Raw genomic sequence first — 23,292 nt, 5'->3', positions numbered from 1 at the left:
AGTGTACTCCAGCCTGGGTGACAGTGCCAGGCCCTATCTCTAAACAAAATAAAAAAATAATAAGTTGCTTACCAATTAAAAGCATAAACGGTGGAATCACGCATTCAAGTTCTACCCTTGTTTCTCTGTCACAATGTGCCCTTGGGCAAGTCACTTGACTTGTCTCAGCATCAGTTTCCGAAATGGCAATGTTAATAGTCTCTACTCAGAGGGTTGTCACGAGGGTGAAACAAGAACACTGTGTACCCTGCTTGGATCATGATATGTGTTCATGAAACCATGGCTGTGATGATCATTATTTTAACTGTAACTCTGCCTATGAAAAGCGTTCCTAGTCCTTCCATCAAAAACAACAGTGAATGATCAAAACGCAACCCAAAGCAAAAACTCCCCCGAGACTGCCAACCTCTGAATTGCAGAGATGACACAGAGCTCATTTCTCCTGGCTTTGATTAGAATTTGAATACTTTCTTTACTTCGGTTAAAAAAAAAATAAAAAAAAATAATTAGAGAATGAAATATGACATAGAGGACAAAAAAACGAAGTAGAAAGATGGGAAATGTCAACACAGTGGCACCAGCAGCTTAAACGATATCCATCCTAATTCTCCCTGCTCTACTCTGAGTTAGGGGAAGAAACCTATCTGGGGATCCCCCCACAGCCCCCCAGCTCCAGTCCTACCCGGTCATCAGCCCCCAAGCCAGCCTGGGTGAAGGGCCGCTCATCCCCCTCGCCGTCGGCCGTGCTGGGCCTCCTCATTGCCTCTTCATCCTGCAGGCTGTCCAGGCTCCCCACATCCAGGTCAAACATCTCATCGGAATAGAATATGGCCTCGAGAATGTCATCATCGGTCGTGAATAAGATCGTGTCTCCAAAGTGCTCTGGGGCTAATGGGTTATCAAGATGACCAAAGGGTCAACTCACTTCACATCCCAGAGATTTGTAGATCAAGAGCCTAAACCCATCCACTTCTGTGCTGTACAACCCCAAACCCCTAACTGGTATTGATTAGTATGAGCCTTATTAGTCTTCACAGATTTCCAAATGGAATGCACGGACCATAAGCATCACATGGATCTAAGGAAGGGATCTAATTTCATGAGAATCACTGTGATATGTCATCAGGCAAGTGACATTTCTTTGGGGTGGGCGAGGCACTATGCCAGATGCTGTTGGTACCCCACCCAGATCTTGGTGGATCCTTTTCTCAGAGTGCCTTGCCTGGAAGGGTGTGGGAGTTACAGCTCCAACCTGGGAAGCCTTGGTTCCAATGACTGCCTGGTAGGTGGGGTTCTAACGCCCTGCTCCTTCACCTTCAGGCAGGAAAGACCTGAAATTTATGTTCCAGATCTCCCTCAAGATCTGGTTGGGGCTGGGCTTCCTGGAAACTATATCCTTGCTTAACTATGCCAGGTTTCTCCTAGAAGCACTCCCTCCATAAGTCACTTGCCAAAGAATGCCCCATCTCAGACTCAGGTTCTAGGGGCCGGACCAAGACAGGTGCTTTATGGGAGGAGCTGAATGAAGTCAGGCCTAGCACACTCATGCTGTAAGAGGGGATGAGTGGACCGGGTCTGTGGCTGGGTGCAGGCGCTCATGCCTGTAATCCTAGCACTTTGGGAGGCCAAGGTGGGTGGATCACTTGAGCCCAGGAGTTCGAGACCAGCCTGGGTAACATGGTGAAACCTCGTCTCTACAAAAAACAAAAATTAGCCAGGTGGGTTGGTGCACCTGTAGTCCCAGCTACTTAGGAGGCTGAGGTGGGAGGATTGCTTGAGCCCAGGAGGTCGAAGCTGCAGTGAGCCGAAACCATGCCACTGTGCAGGGCAAGATCCTGTGCCCCCCACAAAAAAAAAAAAAAAGGGCTGGGCGCGGTGGCTCACGCCTGTAATTCCAACACTTTGGGAGGCCGAGACGGGCAGATCATGAGGTCAGGAGATCGAGACCATCCTGGCTAACATGGTGAAACCCTGTCTCTACTAAAAAAAAAAAAAAAAAAAAAAATACAAAACATTAGCCGGGTGTGTTGGCGGGTGCCTGTAGTCCCAGCTACTCGGGAGGCTGAGGCAGGAGAATGGCGTGAACTCGGGAGGCAGAGCTTGCAGTGAGCCAAGATTGCGCCACTGCACTCCAGCCTGGGCGACAGAGCAAGACTCCGTCTCAAAAAAAAAAAAAAAAGAAAGAAAGAGAAAGGACTGATCTGTTGTTGGCTAGCCAGCTGGTCTGTTTTTTCCCATAGACTCTCAGCAAGTCACAGATAGGGGCTCTGAGAAAATTCTTACAGACACGCCGTACCTCCCGCCAGGGTTCCAGAGGCCTTGGCAATTTCTCCTTCAAAGATGCACTGGGTGTCTAACAGCATTGTGACGTCCTTCGCGCCTCGGAAGGAATGTATCCGAGATTTATTGTAGTTCCAAATTCGGATCAGGGCAACGTGGCAAGGGTGCGTGAAGTCAATGGTGATGGAGTGGGATTTGCCCCGCGTGAAGGGGGCCAGCCAGACATGCATGTCATCCTGGGTCCTGTTCACCCCGTCGATGAGGTTGGTGACCACGCGGGGGTCTTTCCCATAGGCTGGTAAAATATTGATATCGGGAGGGTCTGCTTTTATGTTTGAAATCTGCACCGGTTCACCCTTGGAACTGAATATTTCTATTCCGTTGAGGCCGACATAGTGTCTGTCCCCCCAGGTAGACTTGATGTCAATGACCAAGCGCTGTCCATAAGGCAAGACGGGGATTTTAAAGTCACCCCCAGCATCTGTCTCTCCAGAGTAGCCATCCTGCCCTCTCAACAGCCCTGGCTGCTCCCCCTTCTTGGAGGGGGGCAAGTCGCTGTGCCGGCTGCTCTTTTGCTGCAGGAGCTCATCCAGGATGTGCCCTGGGAGCTCCGTGTTGGAGATGCGTCCCCGGTGGGAGCGGTCGAAGGCACTGAGGGAGCTCCATGACTCGTGAAGTGTGTGCTCCTGCTCACTGCGCCACCTTGACCGTGATGGCGTCCTGGAAGACCAGGTGTCTTCTGGAAGAAAGGACACAAGAGGGGGGAAGCCCTGTGAGTGGCATGTGTGGAAGTGGGGATCATTAGAGACTGTCTCCTGTGGTGGCTCTCAGTGAGGCAGGGCCACCTCCAGGGGAGCCCTCTAGAAACCAGTGGGGTTGTTCCTGGCTGTCTCCTTAGCCAAGACGCCTCTTGGCACTGGATGGCTGGGGCCGGGCATGTTACCATCCTGCACTGCATGGGGGCCCTGGCACAGAGCTTGGTCTCCTGTCCCACACAGCTTCTGACTGTCCTGAGGGCCATTCAGGTCGGTAAAATAATTGTCTATGATCACCCAATTCCAGAATCTGGTTGTTTTTGCAAAAACACGGAGCATTTTTTCATAGACTGAATTTTCTAAGAATGCAATCATCGTGTGAACCAAGGGAAGACTACTTGGCTGTGTTAGAAACTTTGCCAGGAGTCGCTCCCCACTGTAGAAACTCACATGACCAGGGGCAATGCTGCTGCCTGAGGCATCTGAGTCAGCAACAAGAGGGTGTGTGCTGGAGACTGTCACAGTCACGTGACTCTAACGGTGTTTTCAAAGACAATTTAATGGCAGGTGGAAGGTTTGTAAAAGAACGTTAAAAGGAAAAAGCCAGATACGCAGCTTTAAATGCAGCATATCCTGGTACAGGTGACATGCACCCGTGTTAACAGTGTTGTTCCTGGTTTCTGGGTGGGGAGCAGGAAGGACTTTTATTTTCTTCTTTGTAGCTTGATTTTTTTAAAGTTCCCTTCATGCATTACTTTTGTTTTCTTTCTTTTTAATTTTTTTTTAGAGACAGGGTCTCGCTCTGTTGCCCAGGCTGAAGTGCAGTGGTGTGATCAAAGCTCACTGCAACCTTGACCTCCTGGCCTCAAGCGATCCTCCCGCTTCAGCCCCCCCGAGTACGTGGGATTATACGCATGACCACTGGGCCCAGCCTGTAATACTTTTATCATCAAGAAAAAAATGCTATTTATTTGTTTATTTATTGAGACAGGGTCTCACTCTGTCACCCAGGCTGGAGTGCAGTGGTGTGATCATGGCTCACTATGGCCTTAACCTCCCAGGCTCAGATGATCCTCCCACTTCAGCCTCCCGAGTTGCTGGGTCCACAGGTGTGCACCAACATGCTCGGCTAATTTTTATATTTTTTTTTTGGGTAGAGATGGGGTTTTGCCATGTTGCCCAGGCTGGTCTTGAACTCTGGGCTCAAGCGATTCACCTGCCTCAGCTGGGTGAATCCCAGTGCTGGGATTACAGGCGTAAGCCACCGCGCCCAGCCAAAAATGCTATTTTAAAAAGCAATTAAGCCAGGTATATTATAAGGTAAGGAATTTACTTGCACACATGGCTAAAGCCTGTGACCCAGGTGCGTGGAGAACACGGTCCCAGACTGATCTGAAGGCCCCACGCTCCTTATGGAACATGAGAGCCACGGCGTGCACACCACGCAGTGGCCTGTTCTCACAGCCACGCCATGGCTCACTGCCATCTAAGGTTGTCATCCTGCAAAAACAGCGGCTGCTGACACTGACATTCTGTTTTTCCTCCTTTCATATTGCACTGTGCCCTGTACTCCATTTCCTGCCTGTCTCCTAGGGGGCTCGGCTCCATCAATTATCTCCTCTCTCCAGAATCTTCAATCACTCCTTCCCCACTGGCACTTTCCCCTCTTTGCCTGCAGACATGCATAAATCTCTCCTACCTGGAAGAGAAGAAAGGAAGAACAGGAAGGCGACCCGCTCCTGTGGCTCCCTCCAACCACAGCCCTATTTTCTCCATTTCGCTCAGGTGCTCTGCCACCCCTCCCACCCCTCCCAGCCTCTCCCAAGCCCCTGCCACCCGGTGCCTCTTTCCAGTGGGATTGTTTTGCTCACTCAAACTCCACTTCCCCTTCCACTCAGATTTGGGGGATCCTTTGGGGACACCTCACCCCACACCTTCCGGCCATCTAATTGGATCAATGCCGACAGTATCCTTCCAAGCTGGCCTCAAGGAGGGGCGCTCTTTAAACTGGTGGTGCTGAAGCTGGAAGGATGTACACGTGGAATTGCCAAAGGCTATCTTGCTACCCTATAGGGAGAACCTGCCTGAGAATGAAGCCAACACCGAGAACACGAGTCGAGAGATGGAGGATCCTGATGACAACCTCTGAACTCCTGGATCCAGCTGTGCCTAAAGTCAAACTCCTGGTGGCTTTCTGGCCTTTGCATCTGTAAGACTCCTACAATTCCCTAACCCGCCACTGAAATGCCTTCTCCAAGTGAACAATGACCTCCCAGTCTTTGTCAGTCTTCAGTCTATGTGTGACATCCCTGGCAAACCTCTTCCATTTGATACCTCCTGCTCCACTGGCTTAGGAGCCACTATACCTCCCTGGTTCTCTGCCTCTCCCACTGACAACTCTCTCCATCACCCCAGTCCCACCCTCAGTCTGGGGGTGTCCCAAGGCCCAGGCCGCTCCTCTCCTGACACTGCCATCCTTCCTTGCCCTCATTTATCTCCTGGTTCCCAGGCAGGCCCTGCTTAACTTTACAGGTCAAGTTCTGCCGTCTCTTCCCTAGGCACCATCCTTCAATTCCAATGACCTCTTGGAAGGTCCAGACATGTCCACTCTGTCACTTCAGTCTCTATGTGCCTAAAATGGAATTTGTCATCAACCCCTCTAGCTGGCATTGTCTCTCCTGCACTGAGAATCAAGACAACCTGACTCTCACCATGCCCACAGCCCTGAGTACGGCTGCCACTGACTCCTGTCCCCTCCCCTCTGCGCTCCCCACCATGACCTTTCAGCTCCAGCCCCGCTGGCCCTCCTGCTCCCTGGCCAGGCTGTCTCTTCTGGCCTCAGAGCCTTTGCCCTTGCTGCACCCCTGCCAGGAGTGCTCTTCCTCTGGAGGCCCACCTAGCTGGCTTGCTTGTCACCCGCCTCCTTGGAGAGGCCTTCTCTGCCACTTTATCCTCGCTCCTGGAGGTGTCCCAGTGCGCAGCACAGCTCCTGGTGTGTGGAAACGCCAGTGAAGGGATGGACACTGGCACCTAAATTGTGCAGCCCTCAGGATCAGGCCTAGAGGCCGAGGGACTCCCCGCTCCACCTGTCAGTTCCTCTGCCCCGTCCTCTACCCTCCCCCACTTCTCATCTGCCATTTAAAAAGATACCAGAGGTTTCTTCCATCCTCTCCCCTTAGGCACGAGGCTTAACATGTGGCAGAAGGAACTACCCAGATGGAGTCTCATGACTTCAGTTTATGTGATTTGATTTCCACTGACTAAAATGAATGGCCTGGGTTGGTTTGCAAGTGCACCAAGGAGACAGCACCGAATGTCAGGTGTCAGGGACGCTGCCTGAGTGCGCGAGGCAGGCAGGGACTTTGCTTTCATTCTGCGTCTGCTTTCTAACCTATTCTCCCTGAGTTGTACACTCTGGGTTTAAAAGCAGAGGAGTAGATGGCCGGGCATGGTGGCTCACGCCTATAATCCCAGCACTTTTGGAGGCTGAGGTGGGTGGATCACTTGAACCCAGGAGGTGGAGGTTGCAGTAAACCAAAATTGTGCCACTGCACTCCAGCCTGGGTGACATAGCAAGACTCCATCTCAAAAAAAAAAAAAAAAAAAAAAAAAAAGCAGAGGAGTTGAGCCTTGCTCTTAGACCTCTTTGACACGAGAGCTGGCTGGGGGCCCACGGACCTCTCTGTCTGCAGACTCCATGGGAATTGGGGAATTGGGGAGCTGCTGGGATTAGTGCTCTGTCCTGTTGTCACCAACATTTCTACAATCTGCACAGACATCAGAAAGCCACTTCTTCAACCTGCAGTCAACACAATCTGGGAGGGCCCCCAGTGATGAGATGGTGCTATCAAAATTCCTGACATACTCCTAGATTGAGATGAATAGGACTATGGAGCTCTGAACTGAAGTTTGTCAAAATCAACTGCACTGCCATGAGGTATGTGGTAACTGCTACTAAAACAGGAAATGATGAAGTACTTAGAGGGATATCACAGAGCCATGTTTATTCCAGTGAATCACCCTTTGGCCATCACTGATTGGACAAGGAGTGGACACCTGACCCGAGTAGACCAATCGGCTTCTCCCCTGAGACTTTGGAATTGGTTGCAGGAACAAGAGCTGGGCATAGTCACTCCAGGGCTGTGAGGCCATTTCCTCACATTTCTGCTCATATGGCTGTGAGGCCGTGTGAGTAGCAGAGAAAGCTGATATCGTGAGGAAAGTGAGGGGAAGTGGACCCACAGAGAAGAAGAGGTAGGGCCCAGAAGAAACAGAAAGAAGCGTCCTTGGTTCCTGCCAACTTTCTGGTTCTTCCTTCCAGTCCCCTGTGATGAGTGGCTACACTCTCTACCTTTGGGGTCAAGGTGATCATTAAGGATTCTCCAAATAACATCCTCTTTACTGCTCAAACTGGACTGATGAGATCTCCTCCACCTGTAAACAACTGACCCCTGATGAAAATACTTCCAAAATGCAGATGGCATTCAACGAGATGCTCTGCTAAGCATAAGATTTCTCAGGCTTGCTCTTTCTCTCTCGCTCTCTTTCTTTAAAGAGATCGGATCCAGGCCGGGCGCGGTGGCTCACGCCTGTAATCCCAGCACTTTGGGAGGCCGAGACGGGTGGATCATGAGGTCAGGAGATCAAGACCAGCCTGACTAACACAGCGAAACCCCGTCTCTACTAAAAACACAAAAAATTAGCCGGGCGCAGTGGCGGGTGCCTGTAGTCCCAGCTAACTTGGGAGGCTGAGGCAGGAGAATGGCGTGAACCCAGGAGGCGGAGCTTGCAGTGAGCCGAGATCGCGCCACTGTAGTCCAGCCTAGGGGACAGTGCGAGACTCCGTCTCAAAAAAAAAAAAAAAAAAAAAGAGATCGGATCCTGCTCTGTCTTGATTTTCATAAATTCCCTATATTATATTACTTTGATTTTAATTAATTAAATTTATTTTATTTTATTATTTATTTTATGATTTTATTTTCTGAGACAGAGTCTCATTCTGTCACCCAGGCTGGAGTGCAGTGGCGTGATCTCGGCTTACTCCAACCTCCACCTCCCGAGCTCAAGCGATTCTCATGCCTCAGCCTCCCGAGTAGCTGGGATTACAGGTGCGCACAAACATACCTGGCTAATTTTTGTATTTTTAGTAGAGACGGTGTTTTGCCACATTAATCAGGCTGGTCTTGAATTCTTGACCTCAGGTGATCTTCCCGTCTCAGCCTCCCAAAGTGCTGGGATTACAGGCAACAGCCACTGTGCCCAGCCCAATTTTCATTTTTTTAGAGACAGGGTCTCACTCTGTTACCCAGGCTGGAGTGCCGTGGTGTGATCATGGCTGACTGCAGCCTTGAACTCCAGACTTGAACTGCAGATTTTGTTTCACTTTAATTTCTTTTCAGGCATTTCAGTGCCTGGGTTCAAGTGATCCTCCTGCCTCAGCCTCCCGAATAGCTGGGACTACAGACACACACAACCACACCCAGCTATCTTTTTTTAAACTTTTGTAGAGATGGAGTCTTACTATATTGCCCACGCTGGTCTTGAACTCCTGGCCTCAAGAAATCTTCCCACCTTGGCCTCCCAAAGTGCTGGGTTTACAGGTGTGAGACAGTGCACCCAGTACCCAGGCTCTCTCTTATATTGGCAACGAAATTCCAATCCCAGAATAGAACTTGGGCAGTCATTCATTCTACCAGCATTCTTGGTGGGCTGGCCTGTACCTTTCCGGAAGGGCATGGCTATGGGATTTGGCTCTAGGTAATGGATAATTTAAAATTTCTAAGCAACTTTCCTTTTTAGCACGACTGGTTTAACAAGCATGAAATCTCAGGGGCTTGGTTCTTAATGTGCATTGAGCCAAGCACTGAAATGCTTGGAAAGAAATTAAAGTGAAACAAAATCTCCTGAACTTGGGCAAGTTGGAGTAACACCATTGCCTCGGAACTCCCGGAGGCTTTGCACCGACTGTTTGCTGGGAAAGCTTGGAAGGCCTGGCTTTCCCGGGGCAGGTGGGTGATGATGGCTGTGACCATAGGCCGTGACTACTATAGGGTAATGTTTGGAAGCATGTATGGTAGAGCTGATCTGTGTGGGTTCCAGTCCTGCTTTAACCCTTACTGTCTATGTGACCTGAAAAACATTACTTCAATCTCATGTTCCCTTTATCTGTAAAATGAGTCTGTTGGGAGGTTATTTGGGTAACGTGCCTGGACCAGAGCCTGGCTTACCACAAGCATGCTGTGCACCTGGTCACTGCAGTTCTTTTTTACAATGGCCCTCCCACACTGTGGAGGACCTGCCATGAGCCAGGCGCCTGCCCTCAGAGAGCTCCTCAACTCTTTCTTTCCACCTTACCCTCCTCCTGACACTGACTGAGCCTCAGTGTTAAGTCTCAGAAGGGGTGAGAAGCAAAAATGTGTAAGGCTGGAGAATCAGAGGAGGCAGCTCTGTCCAGGATAACACTTGGAGTCTGAGGAACTTGTTCCTGTACCCTAAGTGACATGTCAGGGGTATATCTGCTAGACATCCCTAATACAGAAGATGCCGATTTGAATCATTAAAAAAATGCATGCATTAAGACATGCAATTAACCCAAATACCCATCAATGATAGACTGGATAAAGAAAATGTGGTACATATACACCATGGAATACTATACAGCCATAAAAAGGAACAAGATCATGTCCTTTGCAGGGACATGGAGGTAGGCAGAAACCGTTATCCTCAGTAAACTAATGCAGGAACAGAAAACCAAACACCACATGTTCTTACTTGTAAGTGGGAGCTGAACTACGAGAACACATGGACACAGGGAAGGGAACATCACACACTGTGGCCTGTTGGGGGGCGTAGTGGGAGGAGGGAGAGCATTAGGAAAAATAGCTAATGCATGCTGGCCTTAATACCTAGGTGACGGGTTGATAGGTGCAGCAAATCACCATGGCACACATTTACCTATGTAACAAACCTGCACATCCTGCACGTGTACCCCAGAACCCAAAATAAAAGTTAAAAAAAAGAAAAAAAGAAAAGAAAACTAGAAAAAAAAAAAATGCATGCCTTGGCTTTGCATAGATATTTCACCAAGAGGCAGCATCACAGAGAGGGTGATGATGATGACAGAACAGCTAATATCTCTTGGGGGCTCCTGTGTGCCAGGCACTGTGTTAAATGCCCCACAAGTGTGATCTCATTTATTCTCCCAGCACCCCATGTATTATTAGTGTCATTTTACAGAGGAGGAAACAGGCTCAGCAGGGTTTCAGAACCTGCCCGAGGTGTGGGTTGGAGGTGATGGAGCCAGGATACGTGCCCAGGCAGCCTGGCTCCAGGGTTTGTGCTCCCACGTGGTATGGGGTGGGGTTAAATCCAGAGGCTCTAGGGGTGAGCCCTGGCATGGCAGGCCTGAGTGTTCTGTGGATGGAAAAGGACCTCGTCCAAGCTAGTGGTGAAATAACGACTACTACTCACCGAGCACTCATCATGTCACAGGCTCAGTGTTGCTATTTGGAAGCCATCATCTCATTCTTTCCTTGCCACACTGGGTGGGGAAGTCATTACCATTTTACAGATGAAAACACTGAGGCCCAGAGAGTTGTGTGCCTGGCTAGAGGTCCCAGGTCTGTAAGTGGCTGAGTGTGGATTCAATGGTTTGACTCCTAGCTGCTATCCGTACTCTCCAGGAGCCAAGTCTGAGTGCAAATACTGAGACTCCCTGCCTTGATGGGCTCTCCTTTCATAATCAGGAATGCCCTTGAAGATCATCTAATCATCTACTGCAAAGTTCACAAAGCTCTCAGGGTGAGTCCTGCCAGCAGATGTGCCTTTTTTTTTTTTTTTTGACATATACAGTAGTTTAAAAATAATCTCAATCAGTTGCCAAAGTCAAAAAATAAGAAACATTTCTGGTTTCTCTTGAAAAAAGTAAAGGGGAGGTCTGGTACAGTGGCCTTACATTCATTATTTTTTTTTGAGACGGAGTCTCACTCTCTTGCCCAGGCTGGAGTGCAGTGGCACAATTTCGGATCACTGTAGCCTCCACCTCCTAGGTTCAAGTGATCCTCCTGCCTCAGCCTCCCAAGTAGCTGGGATTACAGGAACGCACCACCAGGCCTGGCTAATTTTTGTATTTTTAGTAGAGTCAGGGTTTTACCATGTTGGCCAGGCTGGTCTCGAACTCCTGGCCTCAGGTTATCTGCCCGCCTCGGCCTCCCAAAGTGCTGGAATTACAGGTGTGAGCCATTGCGCCCGGCCTGGCCTTGCACTCCTAAATGCTTATTAGAAACCTGAGTGGAGTGGCAGCCGCCCTGTGGGTGGGCTTATGGTCTCCAAATTGCCAAAGTCCTCACTATTCCCTGTGCCACTTCCAACACCCAGGCAAGTGTCAATTGCTATGCATCATCACACTTGTGTTATTATTTTTTCTTTTTTTTCTTTGAGACAGAGTCTCGCTGTGTCACCCAGGCTGGAGTGCAGTGGCGCAATCATGGCTCACCGTAGCCTTGACCTCCTTGGCTCAAGCGATCCTCCTACCTAAGCCTCCCAAAGTGCTGGGATTACAGGCCTGGCCACTGTACCCAGCTATTTTTCTAACAGTACAGTTAAGGATAAAGTGAAGTGACTAGAGACCGATGTCTCTATGAAAGGCAGGAGAACAAAGTCTTTTGGAAAATGGCTTGGAAAAGCCATGTGTTGCAAGAAAAATGGGCAAAGGGACATACCTTGGTGGCAATGACAAATACATCTATGAATTTACCATGCAAAACGTGTCTTGCCCATTTCACTCATTTATGCATCTCTTTGGCCCCTGAGACAGTGATTTTGTGACCCTTAGTTGAGAACAACCATCTTGTTGTGCAGATAAGGAAACTGAGGTCCAGGGAGCTAACTGGCTTCATGCCAATTAGAGGCGCTGGGATGATGATGCCCAAGTCGGGCTCCTCTTTGGAGCTTACCTCTGCTGGCTGGCTGGTCGTCCCCATGACTACTGCTGCCAGCATCCTTCCTTGAGCCCCTCCTCCCACTAGCAGGGCACTCTCTGTTGGGGGGCTGGTTAAAGATGTCTGAGTCATCACTGTGGACTTTGGTGGTTGCCCTCTGGGGTCTCTCCTTGGTGTTGACACTCCGGCTGGTCCCCCACCCTGGCTCATGCCGTAGGCCTTTATCCCTGGCCTCGGTCTCTCCGGGACCCTCACCGATGACATCGTCTGATGGGAGCCTGCCCTTCCAGGCCAGGGGCTTCTCGGGACTAAGCCAGAGGGGTTTTGTCTTCCTGCCTCCCTGCTTCCTGTCCTTCCCGGTGGGAGAAGGTTGTAACCAGGATGCGGTTTTCCCGGGTGGCTCACAGATTTTTCTGCCCATGAGGTTTTCCAGTTGTTGGATGAGAGAGGGCTCCTCATGGACAGGAGGGCACCTCACAGGTGGGGAAGTGGCAGGAGCACTAGGCACGTCACCCATCGAAGTGGGGGCTGCCGACAGTCTCAAATATTCCTCTAACTGGGACAAACTGTCTTTCCTGCAATTAGTAGAATTCTTTCTTTTGCCAGACACATTTCCTTGTGAAGAAAGCTTTGCATCCGCTAATGTTTCAGCTGGCGGTAAGCAACCGAGACCAAGCTCCTTGTCCCCGCTGGCACCAGCCATCTCGTGGATGCCTTTGCTTTCTTCCAAGTGAGCGTTCATGGCCTCCTCTAGTTGCTCGCTCTTCTCGTTCTTCTGGTCAACCAGGATGCTGTGGTCAGCCGGGGCTTCCCTATCTCCTTTGTCTAACTTGCCATTGAAGATGAGGTTTCTGTTGACGTAAAGCTTCACGTTCTTGGCACCAATGTCAAGATCCTGAAACCATAAGATTTAACAAAGTGAAGATGCATAGCATCAGACTGATGTATGAAATTTTGGAAGTCGAAGATACCAAAAAAAGAAAAGAAAATGTGAAATGCTAGAAATGCAGGCTTTTGAAAACCACAGTGCTGGGGGTGTGAAACTAGGCTTGGTCTCATTTCTGTGCGAACCGCTACATACTCTATAAATCAAAGGACTTTCACAAAGAGACGGCCTCAATCGCTGCCTTCGTCATCATTACCTCCTGTCGGGACATTCGTAATAGCCTACTAATTGGTCTCCCTGCTTCCTGTCTCTTGCTACTTTAACTTGGACTTCACATTGCCACCAGAGTTCATTTCCTACCAGAGCAAATCTGTCCAGTCATTCCCCTGTGTGAAATCCTTCATGTTTTTTCACAGCCTATAGCAGTGTTCTTTAAAGTCCAGTTCCTGAGACCATCTGCGTCGAAAAGCCTGGAGTGCTTATAAAACAGCTTTCCTGGCCTCCGTGGGCATCATAATTGGGAGACCGTAAAAGCAGAGGCTGAGACAAGGACTCGGGTGCAAGTCGAGTATTTGGCAGGTGATTCCAAGAGGAAATGGGGAAAGCAAGATAGGGCAGGAAAAAGGAAAAACCCAGTTTTTTTGAGCTGGTCACTGCTGTGGCCAACTGGTGCTCCTTCCCACGGGGGCCCTCTGCGGCACTCCAAGATCTCACTTTCCCCAACCCTAGTCTTCACCTATCTTAAAAATGGCTCCATCATTGAAGCAGTGGCCAAAAACCTCGCGGCCCCCTTGATCCCTCTCTTTCTCACTTGCCCATCCAATCCGCCAGCTGTCCCTAGCCTCTCTCTGCAGAACACTTCCTGGATCTGACCTCTTTAACTGGAATGTGCTGCTGCCTTCCTTGCCCAGGCCACCAGGGTCTCTGCCAGAAACACCACTGCCGCCTCCTAATTGGTCTCTCTGCTTCCACTCTGCGGTGTCTCCTCCAAATCCCTGCACTCACACTTCATTTTCTATGCAGCAGTGAGTTTTTTTTTTTTTTTTTTTTTTAACTGAAATCAGATCATGGGAGTCTTCTGCTTAAATGCATGTCGCAAATGTCTCTCCAAGACTGGGACATTTATCCACTGCTTGTTGAAGGCTGCCCTCGGGGCACTGATGCCCCAACACATGCACGAGCTGAGTGTGCTCCCATGGCAGAGCACCCCACGAGCACCTGAGGCAGGGCACTGTCCACTTGCGGGGACTGTCCCATGTTCACGGCAGCTGCAGTTGGAAGGGAGCCAGGAGGATGCCGTGTGAGGACCACTGCCTCAAGGCAGCCTGTAGGTAACTTCTGGACTCAGAACAAGTTCTCTGGATGATTTCTTCACACGACGGGGTGCAGAACCACGCCGATGATGGGATAAATTCCAAAGCTCTCCACATGACATACAGTAACCTTCACAAATGGTCCCCACCTCACTCTCCTCTCTCACTGCCAGCCTAAATGCCCCTATGTCACGCAGGTTCAACTCTCTTCCTTCCATGCTTAAGATAAGATCACATCTCCTGCTACTGTTCCACTTGTGTCATCCTCTTTACAGCAAAACTCTTTTTCCAGCTTTATCGAGGAATAGCATACACACCCCATACAATAAACTGTGCATATTTAACGGGTACAGCTTGATAAGTTTTAACATGTGTCTACGCCAATGAAACCATCACACTCAAGAGAACAAACGTACCTATCACCCCTAAGGTTTCCTCGTGCCCCTTGGTAACCCCTGTCTCCCCTTCCTCCTTCCCTGGCTCCAGGCAACCACCCAGTTATGGTCCCTCCCTATATACTGAGCGTCCTTTCTGGAATGTTTACATAAAGGAATCATGTTGCATGTAGTCTTTTTTGCTCGGCTCTTTCAGTCATCATAACTGCTCTGAGATTCACCTGTGTTATGGGAACTGATAGTTCCTTTCCTTTCTACTGCTAAGGAATATTCCATTGCAGGGCCCCCTACATGATCTGTCTGTCACCCCGTCAGTGAATCTCTGAGTGTCACTGTCCCCGTGGCTCCTCCTCCCACTACCCCTTGTTCCTCCTCCCATTGGGCTTCTGCCTCCACCTCCACATGGAACCCACCTGGCCCGGGCACCTATAACTAGGGTGACGGGCCATCCTAGTTTGTCTGGGACAATTCTGATTTATACCTGTTATCCTGGTGTCATTACTAATGACTCTCAGAAGTGTCTGGTTCCTAAAGTAAATTACAGGGTCCAGCTGACTGCCATACGCAATAGGAATTTCTCCTAGGAGTGGGTGGGTGTGGCGGCTCGGCAGTACTCGGCAGCTTCCCCTCCTTTGCGATGACTTTCCTCCCTGGGGCTTGTGTGGCTCTGCACCCACCTGGCTTTCCTCCTGCCTCGCTGGCTGAGCCTGCCCGACTCCTGGGTTGCTTCCTTTTCTTCGGCTGCACTTTGAACGACTAGGCTGCCCAGGGCTCAGTCCTAGGCCTCCCGAGTGCTCTTCCTTTGCTCTCCAGGTGGTCTCATTCAGGTCCCAGGCTCCCAGTTATTTTCATCTCCAACCCTGACCTCTCCACCAAGCCCCAAGTGACTGCTTGGCCTCTCTTCCTGGATATCTAACAGGAATTCCAATATAAAATGCCCAAAACAGAATGCTCTCTTTTTTTTTAAAGAGACAAGGTCTTGCTCTGTTGCCCAGGCTGGCGTTACAGTGGCTCAATCAGGGTTCACTGCAACCTGAATTTCTGGGCTCAAGTGACCCTCCCATCTCAGCATCCTGGATAACTGGGACTACAGGTGCACGTCACCACGACCAGCTAATTAAAATAAATTTTTTTTTGTAGAGACAGGGTCTCACTATGTTGTCCAGGCTGGTCTTGAGCCCCTGGGCTCAAGGGATCCTCCTGCCTTGGCCTCCCAAAGCACTGGGATTACAGGTGTGAGTCAATGTGCCTGGTGTGCCTGAAACAGAATTCTGAAATCACTTTCTCCACACTTAGTCTTAAACTATCTTAAAAATGGGTCCATCATTCGAGCGGTTGCTAAAAAGTTTGCCGTCCCCTTGTCCCCTCTCACTTTCTCACTCATATCCAGTATGTGGGTACGTCCCTCGGCTCTCTCTCCAGAACACGCCCTGGAGCTGACCTCCTCGCCCGCGTGTGCTGCTGCCTGGGCCACCAGGGTCTCCCCCAGAGACACCACCATCGCCTCCTAGTTGGTCTCTCTGCCTCCACTCTGGGCTGTCTCCCCCAAACCATGCACTCACTTCATTTTCCACACAGCAGTGAGTCTTTTTTTAACAACTGAAATCAGATCATGGGAGCCTCCTGCTTAAAGCTGCCCAGTGACTTCCTATGGCACTGACAAGAAATCCTACTCCCCTTCAGGGGTGCCTGCTGACCTCTCTGACTCTGGCTCCTGGCGCTTGCCTCGATTCCTTGATGTGGCTCAGCCTGTTCCTCCTGCCTTAGAGCCTGTGCACTTGCCTGGCATGTTCTGCCCCAGATGCCCACAGCCTTGCTCCTTCTTCTGTTCAGGACCTTCAGTGAACACACCTCTAGGGCAGCCCCACCTCATCGGTCCCCTCTTTATCTTATTGCCCTGTTTTATTTCCTTTTAGTCTCTGAATGGTCTTGCTTATCAGCTTTTAACTTATTTATTGTTTTTCCCACTCAAAGTTAGGCTCCAAGACAGCCGAAGCCCTGCCCATCTTGTCCAAGGGCACATTGTAGCCACCCAACAATTATTTTTGGGCCAGGCGCAGTGGCTCATGCCTGTAATCCCAATACTTTGGTAGGCTGAGGTGGACGGATCACCTGAGGTCAGGAGTTCGAGACCAGTCTGGCCAACATGACGAAACCCCGTCTCTACTAAAAATACAAGAATTAGCCAGGCATGATGGCGTGAGCCTGTAATCCCAGCTACTCGGGAGGCTGAGGCAGGAGAATCGCTTGAACCTGGGAGGGGGAGGTTGCAGTGAGCTGAGATCGTGCCATTGTACTCCAGCCTGGGTGACGACAGTGAAGCTCCGTCTCAAAATAAATAAATAAATAAATAAATAAATAAATAAATAACTTTGGAATAGCAAATGAATAAACATGGGTTTTCTCTCCTGAACAGCACTGCTGTCTCAACAGTGCTCTAAGAATGAACCTGATCAGAAAAGCGGCAGCCTGTGGGTTTCACCTCCAGATCGTTTATTTCCCGTGTTGCCTTGGCTTCTGATCTGCTCTTGGGAGACGGAATCTGAGACCCTGGAGATGTTCACCTATACTAACCCCTTCTTAGCCTTCCTGAAAGCTAGGTGAGTAGGAGCTAACAAATTTCAGGATCACTGAGTTACAGAGGTTTCTGCAGCAGTTTAGAAGGAGAACTGTCCGGCCTGCATTACGCCACAGGAACTCGGCTTCAATCATCCAATTGCAGATGGCAGGCTACTATTTGCCGACTGTCAGAAAAGTGGATTCCCAAAGCACTCTTTTACATGTTTATATGGATGGATTCTCTGTTTAGCAGAGGCACAGAGCAAGTGCGTGCTGTGAATTCACCGGGGAACAGCTATTTGAGAAGGACAGCACGGGCAGTTTTCAATGACTGGTTCTGCAAAATTACTGCCACAGGGATATCTGGTGAGACAGAAACACCTTCCTTTAAAGAGGTAGTGGGTGATGGGGAAACCATCTAGTCCAGCACAGTCACAAGGTGGGCATCCTAGCTTTCCTAATAGGGTGGCCGGCTTCCACAACATGGCCACCCATCTTCCTTCCCCAGTCCAGAGCCCATCTGACCTCCAGCCCTGTTCCCACCAAGACGTCTGGCGGAGAGGGAACTGAGAGAGGGAAGCAGGCGGAGGCAGGGGTCAGGCTTGTAAGACAGGAGTGGGCTCAGGTGGAAACCAGTGGTATGCAGGGGTCACAGGGAGGTGGGAGGGTCGTGCCCTGCCTGGCAGCTCTGAGCTCTGAAAGGTTTCCAGCACTCTGCAGGCCAAACAAGCCACATTCATGGGCAGATGTGGCCCAAGGATCACCAGAGTGGGGTCCCCATAGGGAATATTAGTCACTTCTCTGGATATTCTGTTTAAAGGATAACAGACTGCCTTGTCCTATGCCATCCTCAGAACAATCCTGCAAGGGAAGCATTAAGGCCCCATCTTATGGATGGAGAAACTGAGGCACATGCCTTCCCCAAGGTCACACAGCTGGTATGTGGTAGGCCACTATGGCTGGCATGCTAAGTTCTTAACCACCATCTTTCTGTGGGTCAAGCTAGATTCCAAGTAAGCCATAGTCGTGGCCCATGCTAGCCTAGCCACTGTTAGGAGCACCTGTACCGGTGGAGCTCTGAGCCCCTACCCTTTTTAAAATTTTTATTTTTATTTTTTGAGACGTCTCTCTCTGTCACCCAGGCTGGAGTGCAGTGGTGTGATCTCAGCTTACTGCAATCTTTACCTCCCAGGTTCAAGTGATTCTCGTGCCTCAGCCTCCCGAGTAGCTGGGATTACAGGCACACCACTACGCCCGGCTATTTTTTGTATTTTTAGTAGAGATGGGGTTTCACCATGTTGGCCAGACTGGTCTCAAACTCTTGACCTCAGGTGATCCGTCCACCTCGCCCTCCCAAAGTGCTGGGATTACAGGCATGAACCACTGCACCTGGCCTTTTTTTTTTTTTTTTTAAATAAGTCCCTATGGGCCAGGCGCAGTGGCTCACACCTGTAATCCCAAGACTTTGGGAGGCTGAGGCAGGTGGATCACGAGGTCAGGAGTTTGAGACCGCTCTGCAGAGGTGCCAGAAACCCTGTCTCTACTAAAAATACAAAAATTAGCCAGGCGTGGTGGCAGGCGCCTATAATCTCAGCTACTGGAGAGGCTGAGGCGGGAGAATTACTTGAAACTAGAAGGCAGAGGTGGCAGTGAGCCGAGATTGTGCCACTGTACTCCAGCCTGGGCAAAAGAGGGAAACTCTGTCTCAAAAAAGAAAATAATAATAATAATAAATAAGTCCTTATAGACTAACTGTCTCCTACCCCACCCCAGCCCCCACCTCCACCTCCACTGGGTGGTGGGTGTGTGTATGTGTGTGGGTTCCAGTTCTTCAAGACATTTTTCTACATATTTACGTATATACCGCATAAGTGTCATTATACCACAAGGGTGTGCTTAGAGGCTGTATGAGAGTCACATCTGCCCCATGAGGAAAACAGGATGGAAGATTCTGTGAGTCTGGATTCCTCTGCACCCCCTCAGTGCAGCTCTGTATAAAGGACATCTTTATGAAAGGATCCAGGGGGAAAATCCTTTCTCTCCTCAAGAACCAGCCTGCTTCCTCCCCATCCAGTCGTCAGGGCTTTAACCCCAGGCTCTTTCTCCCTTGTTCTGTCTTCTTCCAGGAAGTGCACGATGAAATCCCTTCCTGCCAAATGTCTTAACCTTAACCTTTAGAACCCTGTCTCTCTCTCTGCGTGTGTGTGTGTGTGTGTGTGTGTCCTTCTTGTTTCCTTATTTTTTTTCCTTCTTTAACTTGAGTTATTTTTATGCCTTTTGTTCATGCTGCCTCAAACACCCTTTGCAATGGATTTTGAAAAGGACACTTTGAAACTCTGCGGCTGGTTTGTAGTTAATGGGAACACCTTTCCTGGCCCACGTTTTGCCCTTATCTTCCTTCTTTACAGTTGGTGAGAATCAACTGTGCTGAAACTGTAATGCATTTTTAATACAATATTAATATTATTTCAATCTAAGTGATTAATTAACTCAGCAAGGCCACTTTCATCCCTGGCCCCAGTGTAGAATGGCAGGTCTCTTGCAATGAACACACAACTGCCCAACAAAGATTCATGGCGGCACGGTTCCACTGTGGCAACGGTGAAGCAGAGCTGTGGGCTTTAGCATCTTAAGCCACTTTCCCCAGAGATGAGCACCTGCCTTTGGCACAGCCAATACAACCTGAGAACAAACATCTGGAATGAAGCATTGGCTAGGCCCAAAAACTACATGCCAAGGTGGGTCCGTTAAGGCAAATGGAGCCTTGGCATGGCGACACAACTGGAGTCGGCCCAGATGTGCACTGGCTGGACTTCAGGCACAGCCCAGGGAGCCCATACTGCAGGCATCCCACACTCTGGGAGTTGTGTCATTGGCTGGGAACATATACTGGCACCTCTGCAGAGCAAAAGCATGGGTTGCTGTCCTTCCTAGCTCTTTGCCCGGAAGTGCTGGCTCCAGCACGGGAAGGAGCCAGGGGTTCTGGGCCAGGGGTTTAGGGTTTGTCTCCCGGACTCACTGCTTTTATCCTAACTGTAGGTCTATCGAGATATGGAGGGCTATGGGGGAGTGAGGTGCTGTCACCCAGAGTGCTGCCACACACACTTTAGGACCTGGCTCAAGGGCTGACTCCTTCAGGGAGCCCCTGGCCCTCCCTGTCTCCCCCTCCTCCCTGACTCTGGTTGACTTGAGTCTTCCTCTGAGGTTTCGGGGTTGGGCTTGCAACCTGGTTCTCTGCACCTACTGCTTAGCCAAGTGTCCACAGACACATGCTTGTCCTCCCCAGGAGGCAAGACCTTCAAGGACAGGGGAAAGGGCTATTCCTATCTGTCTTGAGGTCTTGCTCTGGGGACTAAACTTACAGGGAGTTCTGGTTTCATTGGGAAGTGACCTTCATTCATGGTCTTTTACGTGTCCCTTGGGAGGAAGGCCAATGAACACCATTCTCTGTGATATGAAATTTAATTTCCTCGAAGGGACAGAAGAAGATGGTAAGACACTGAGACATTTAACAAACACCTACTATAAGCCACACTCTGGGAAGACCATGCCGTGCCCCACCCAGCATCACAGACTCAGGATGACAAACGTGGATGGGATCTGATTAGTTCACACACTGGTGGTCCTCTGGCTAAAACCATGCTCGTTTAGCTCACCAAGCATTTAAGAATTTTAGAATTATTAGTAATATTTACAAATTGGGAGCTTTCACATAACAAAGTGCATTTCTGGCCTCTGTTGAAAAATTTAGGCTGTGTGGCAATACCAGGTCGGCATTAACATGTGGAGTAATGGCTGCCCTCCTGCAGGGCCTGGCTCTCCAGTGACAACGGTCGCTCTATAGAAAGGCAGGGCTGTGCCAGGCGCAGTAACTCATGCCTGTAATCCCAGCACTTGGGGAGGCCAAGGTGGGTGGATAACCTGAGGTCAGGAGTTTGAGACCAGCCTGGCCAACATGGTGAAATCCCATCTCTACTAAAAATACAAAAAAATTAGCCCTGTGTAGGGGCACACACATGTAATCCCAGCTACTTGGGAGGCTGAGGCAGGAGAATCGCTTGAACCCAGGAGGTGGAGGTTGCAGTGGGCCGAGATCACTCCACTGTACTCCAGCTGGGGAACAGAGCAAGACTCTGTCTCAAAAAAAAAAAAAAAAAAAAAAAAAGAAAAGAAAAAGAAAGACAGGGCCGTGAAATGGGCACCAGACTGCCTGGTAGTCATGTGATCGTCAGCAAGTTGCTCTGCCTTTCTGTATCTCAGTTTCCCCATCTGCAAAATGGAGCTGGTAACTGCAGTACCTGTCTCATAGGACTGCTGTGCAGAATAAATGAGCTGATTTATGTAAAGTGCTTTAAATACCGCTTGCCACACATGCAAGAAACAGGAGCCACCCTCATGTCTTGTACCTAATGTACTGCACCTAAATGTATAGACCCGTCAAGGCTGGCTGCTCAAGGTTGGCCTGGCTCAGAGACACTGCGCTGCAGAGCCCAGTGCGGCAATCCCCGTTTCTGGCAGAGGTTGGCAGCAGCCATAGGAGGAGCCCCATGCACTCTGAGGTCAAAACTCTGCTAAGTTTGGGTTGAGGCCCTGGCATGCAATTCTTGCAATTTTATTCAATGCAGCCCATACTGTATGGGGGTCTTTTGGTGGGGGGCGGGGGGTCCTGGCCTGTGTGGGATGCAAAGGAAGCAAGCCAGGCTCCTCGCCTTGAAGAGTTCACAACCAGCTGTAGGTGAAGGGGTCGCATGCTCAAATGCTAGTGGCACCGCAGCCACGGGGGGTCTGTGAGCTGAAAGATGTATATCCTCAAGTCCAGAGGAAGCAGGGAGCATTCAGCTCCAGCCAGTGGATGAAAGAGAGGGAATATTTGCCAGGTCATCAAAAGCCAATTTCCAAATATTGTCATTAAACAATTCAGGAGCTGTAAACACTGTGAGGACCAAACCGAACACATTGTAGGGCAGACTTGGCCGGGGGTGCCTGTTTGTACATCAGAAGCTCAGAACCCTAAGAACACCCTCAGGAAGCAGGGACTTGATGCCAGGAAGGGTGTCGCTGGAGACCCCCACAAGGGGCCTAAGGCAGGCTAGGGGTATGGGGAGGCTTGTTTGTGAAGTCAGGTTTAAGCTGAACCTCAATGTTTTGAAAGGCAGGTTTGTAACAAGACGGGTCAGGTATTCCAGGCTCTGGGGATGGCAGGAGCTAAGGCAGAGAGGAGAGAAGAGTTTTATGGGGGCCAGTGGGAGGTCAAAGCTGTATAAGCACGAAAGAGCCAGAGAGCCAGATTTTGGGGTCAGGGAGTGGTGGAAGTCACCAATGCAAACGCATTCAGGGTCCAGACAAGTACCGCAAATGAGACAGGCAATGGAGTGTAAGGACAGCGGTGTCGCTGTGACTCAGCTCCACTCAAGTTTCCAGGTGTAAATGTGGGATCTTCTAGTTTCTCAAAAAAAGGCAAAAAAACTTCATATTTTCATGCAAAACCTCCCAATTTTAAAATGTTGGCTATTAATTCAAATAATTTTGAAAACAACATGTGATCCAGCGGAAGTCTACCTCTGAGCTGCATCTGGTAACCAGTGCACAGCCTGTGTCCAGCCTTCTTCTCAGGATGCTCTGGGAGGCTGCGACAGCTGTGAGTCATGGCTGCTCCCCTGAAGCACTCTGCAGCTGGGAGGCCCTGGGCTCATCCCCTTCACTGCAGGGCCCCTGGGCCTTCCCTGCCTGGGCATGAGCTCGCAGGGGCAGGCAGCGTATCAGTGCTGATTCCCAGCACAAGGCCTGGGCTTGGGGCAACTGACAAACTTCTGCTGATGAGAGGAGGGGCTGAGCCCATGAGCAGTGGAGGGGAGGATGGGGATACACGGGAATGAGGTATCATGCAGCAACAGGCAGAAGGGGAGGGACGAGCTGGATTGGGAAGGAGACTAGTTTTGGAAATAGAACTGGTAGGACTTAGAGATGCCTGACAGTGAGGGGCAAAGGGAAGTCAGAGGATCAAAGTTGTGAGCCAGGAGCTGGCGCGGACAGAAAAAGGAAGTGGAGAAGGAAGCCTGGTGTGGGTGGACAGACAGGCAGGGTTTGGGTGTGCCAAGTGGGAGTAGTGTGCATTCGCAGTAAGAAAGGCCAGAAATAGCGATCCAGTGGTCAGGCCTGCAGCTT

At 50.0% G+C, this 23,292-nt stretch overlaps 1 protein-coding gene across 21 annotated transcripts in view; it reads right to left on the bottom strand.

The window, feature by feature from the left end:
* KATNIP (katanin interacting protein) overlaps positions 1-23,292 on the bottom strand; it is a 232,361-nt gene that overhangs the window by 27,797 nt on the left and 181,272 nt on the right. For all 21 annotated transcript variants that reach the window (XM_063699554.1, XM_063699555.1, XM_063699556.1 and 18 more), the window contains 3 exons: positions 11,990-12,869; positions 2,297-3,019; positions 683-888 (listed from right to left, as the gene is read on the bottom strand). In XM_063699554.1, the coding sequence (XP_063555624.1) occupies positions 683-888; positions 2,297-3,019; positions 11,990-12,869 (1,809 nt within the window). The remainder of the gene's footprint in view (positions 1-682; positions 889-2,296; positions 3,020-11,989; positions 12,870-23,292) is intronic.

Source organism: Gorilla gorilla, chromosome 18 (genome assembly GCF_029281585.2).
Source record: "Gorilla gorilla gorilla isolate KB3781 chromosome 18, NHGRI_mGorGor1-v2.1_pri, whole genome shotgun sequence".
NCBI lineage: Eukaryota > Metazoa > Chordata > Mammalia > Primates > Hominidae > Gorilla > Gorilla gorilla.
This window is presented reverse-complemented; position numbering and strand designations above follow the sequence as displayed.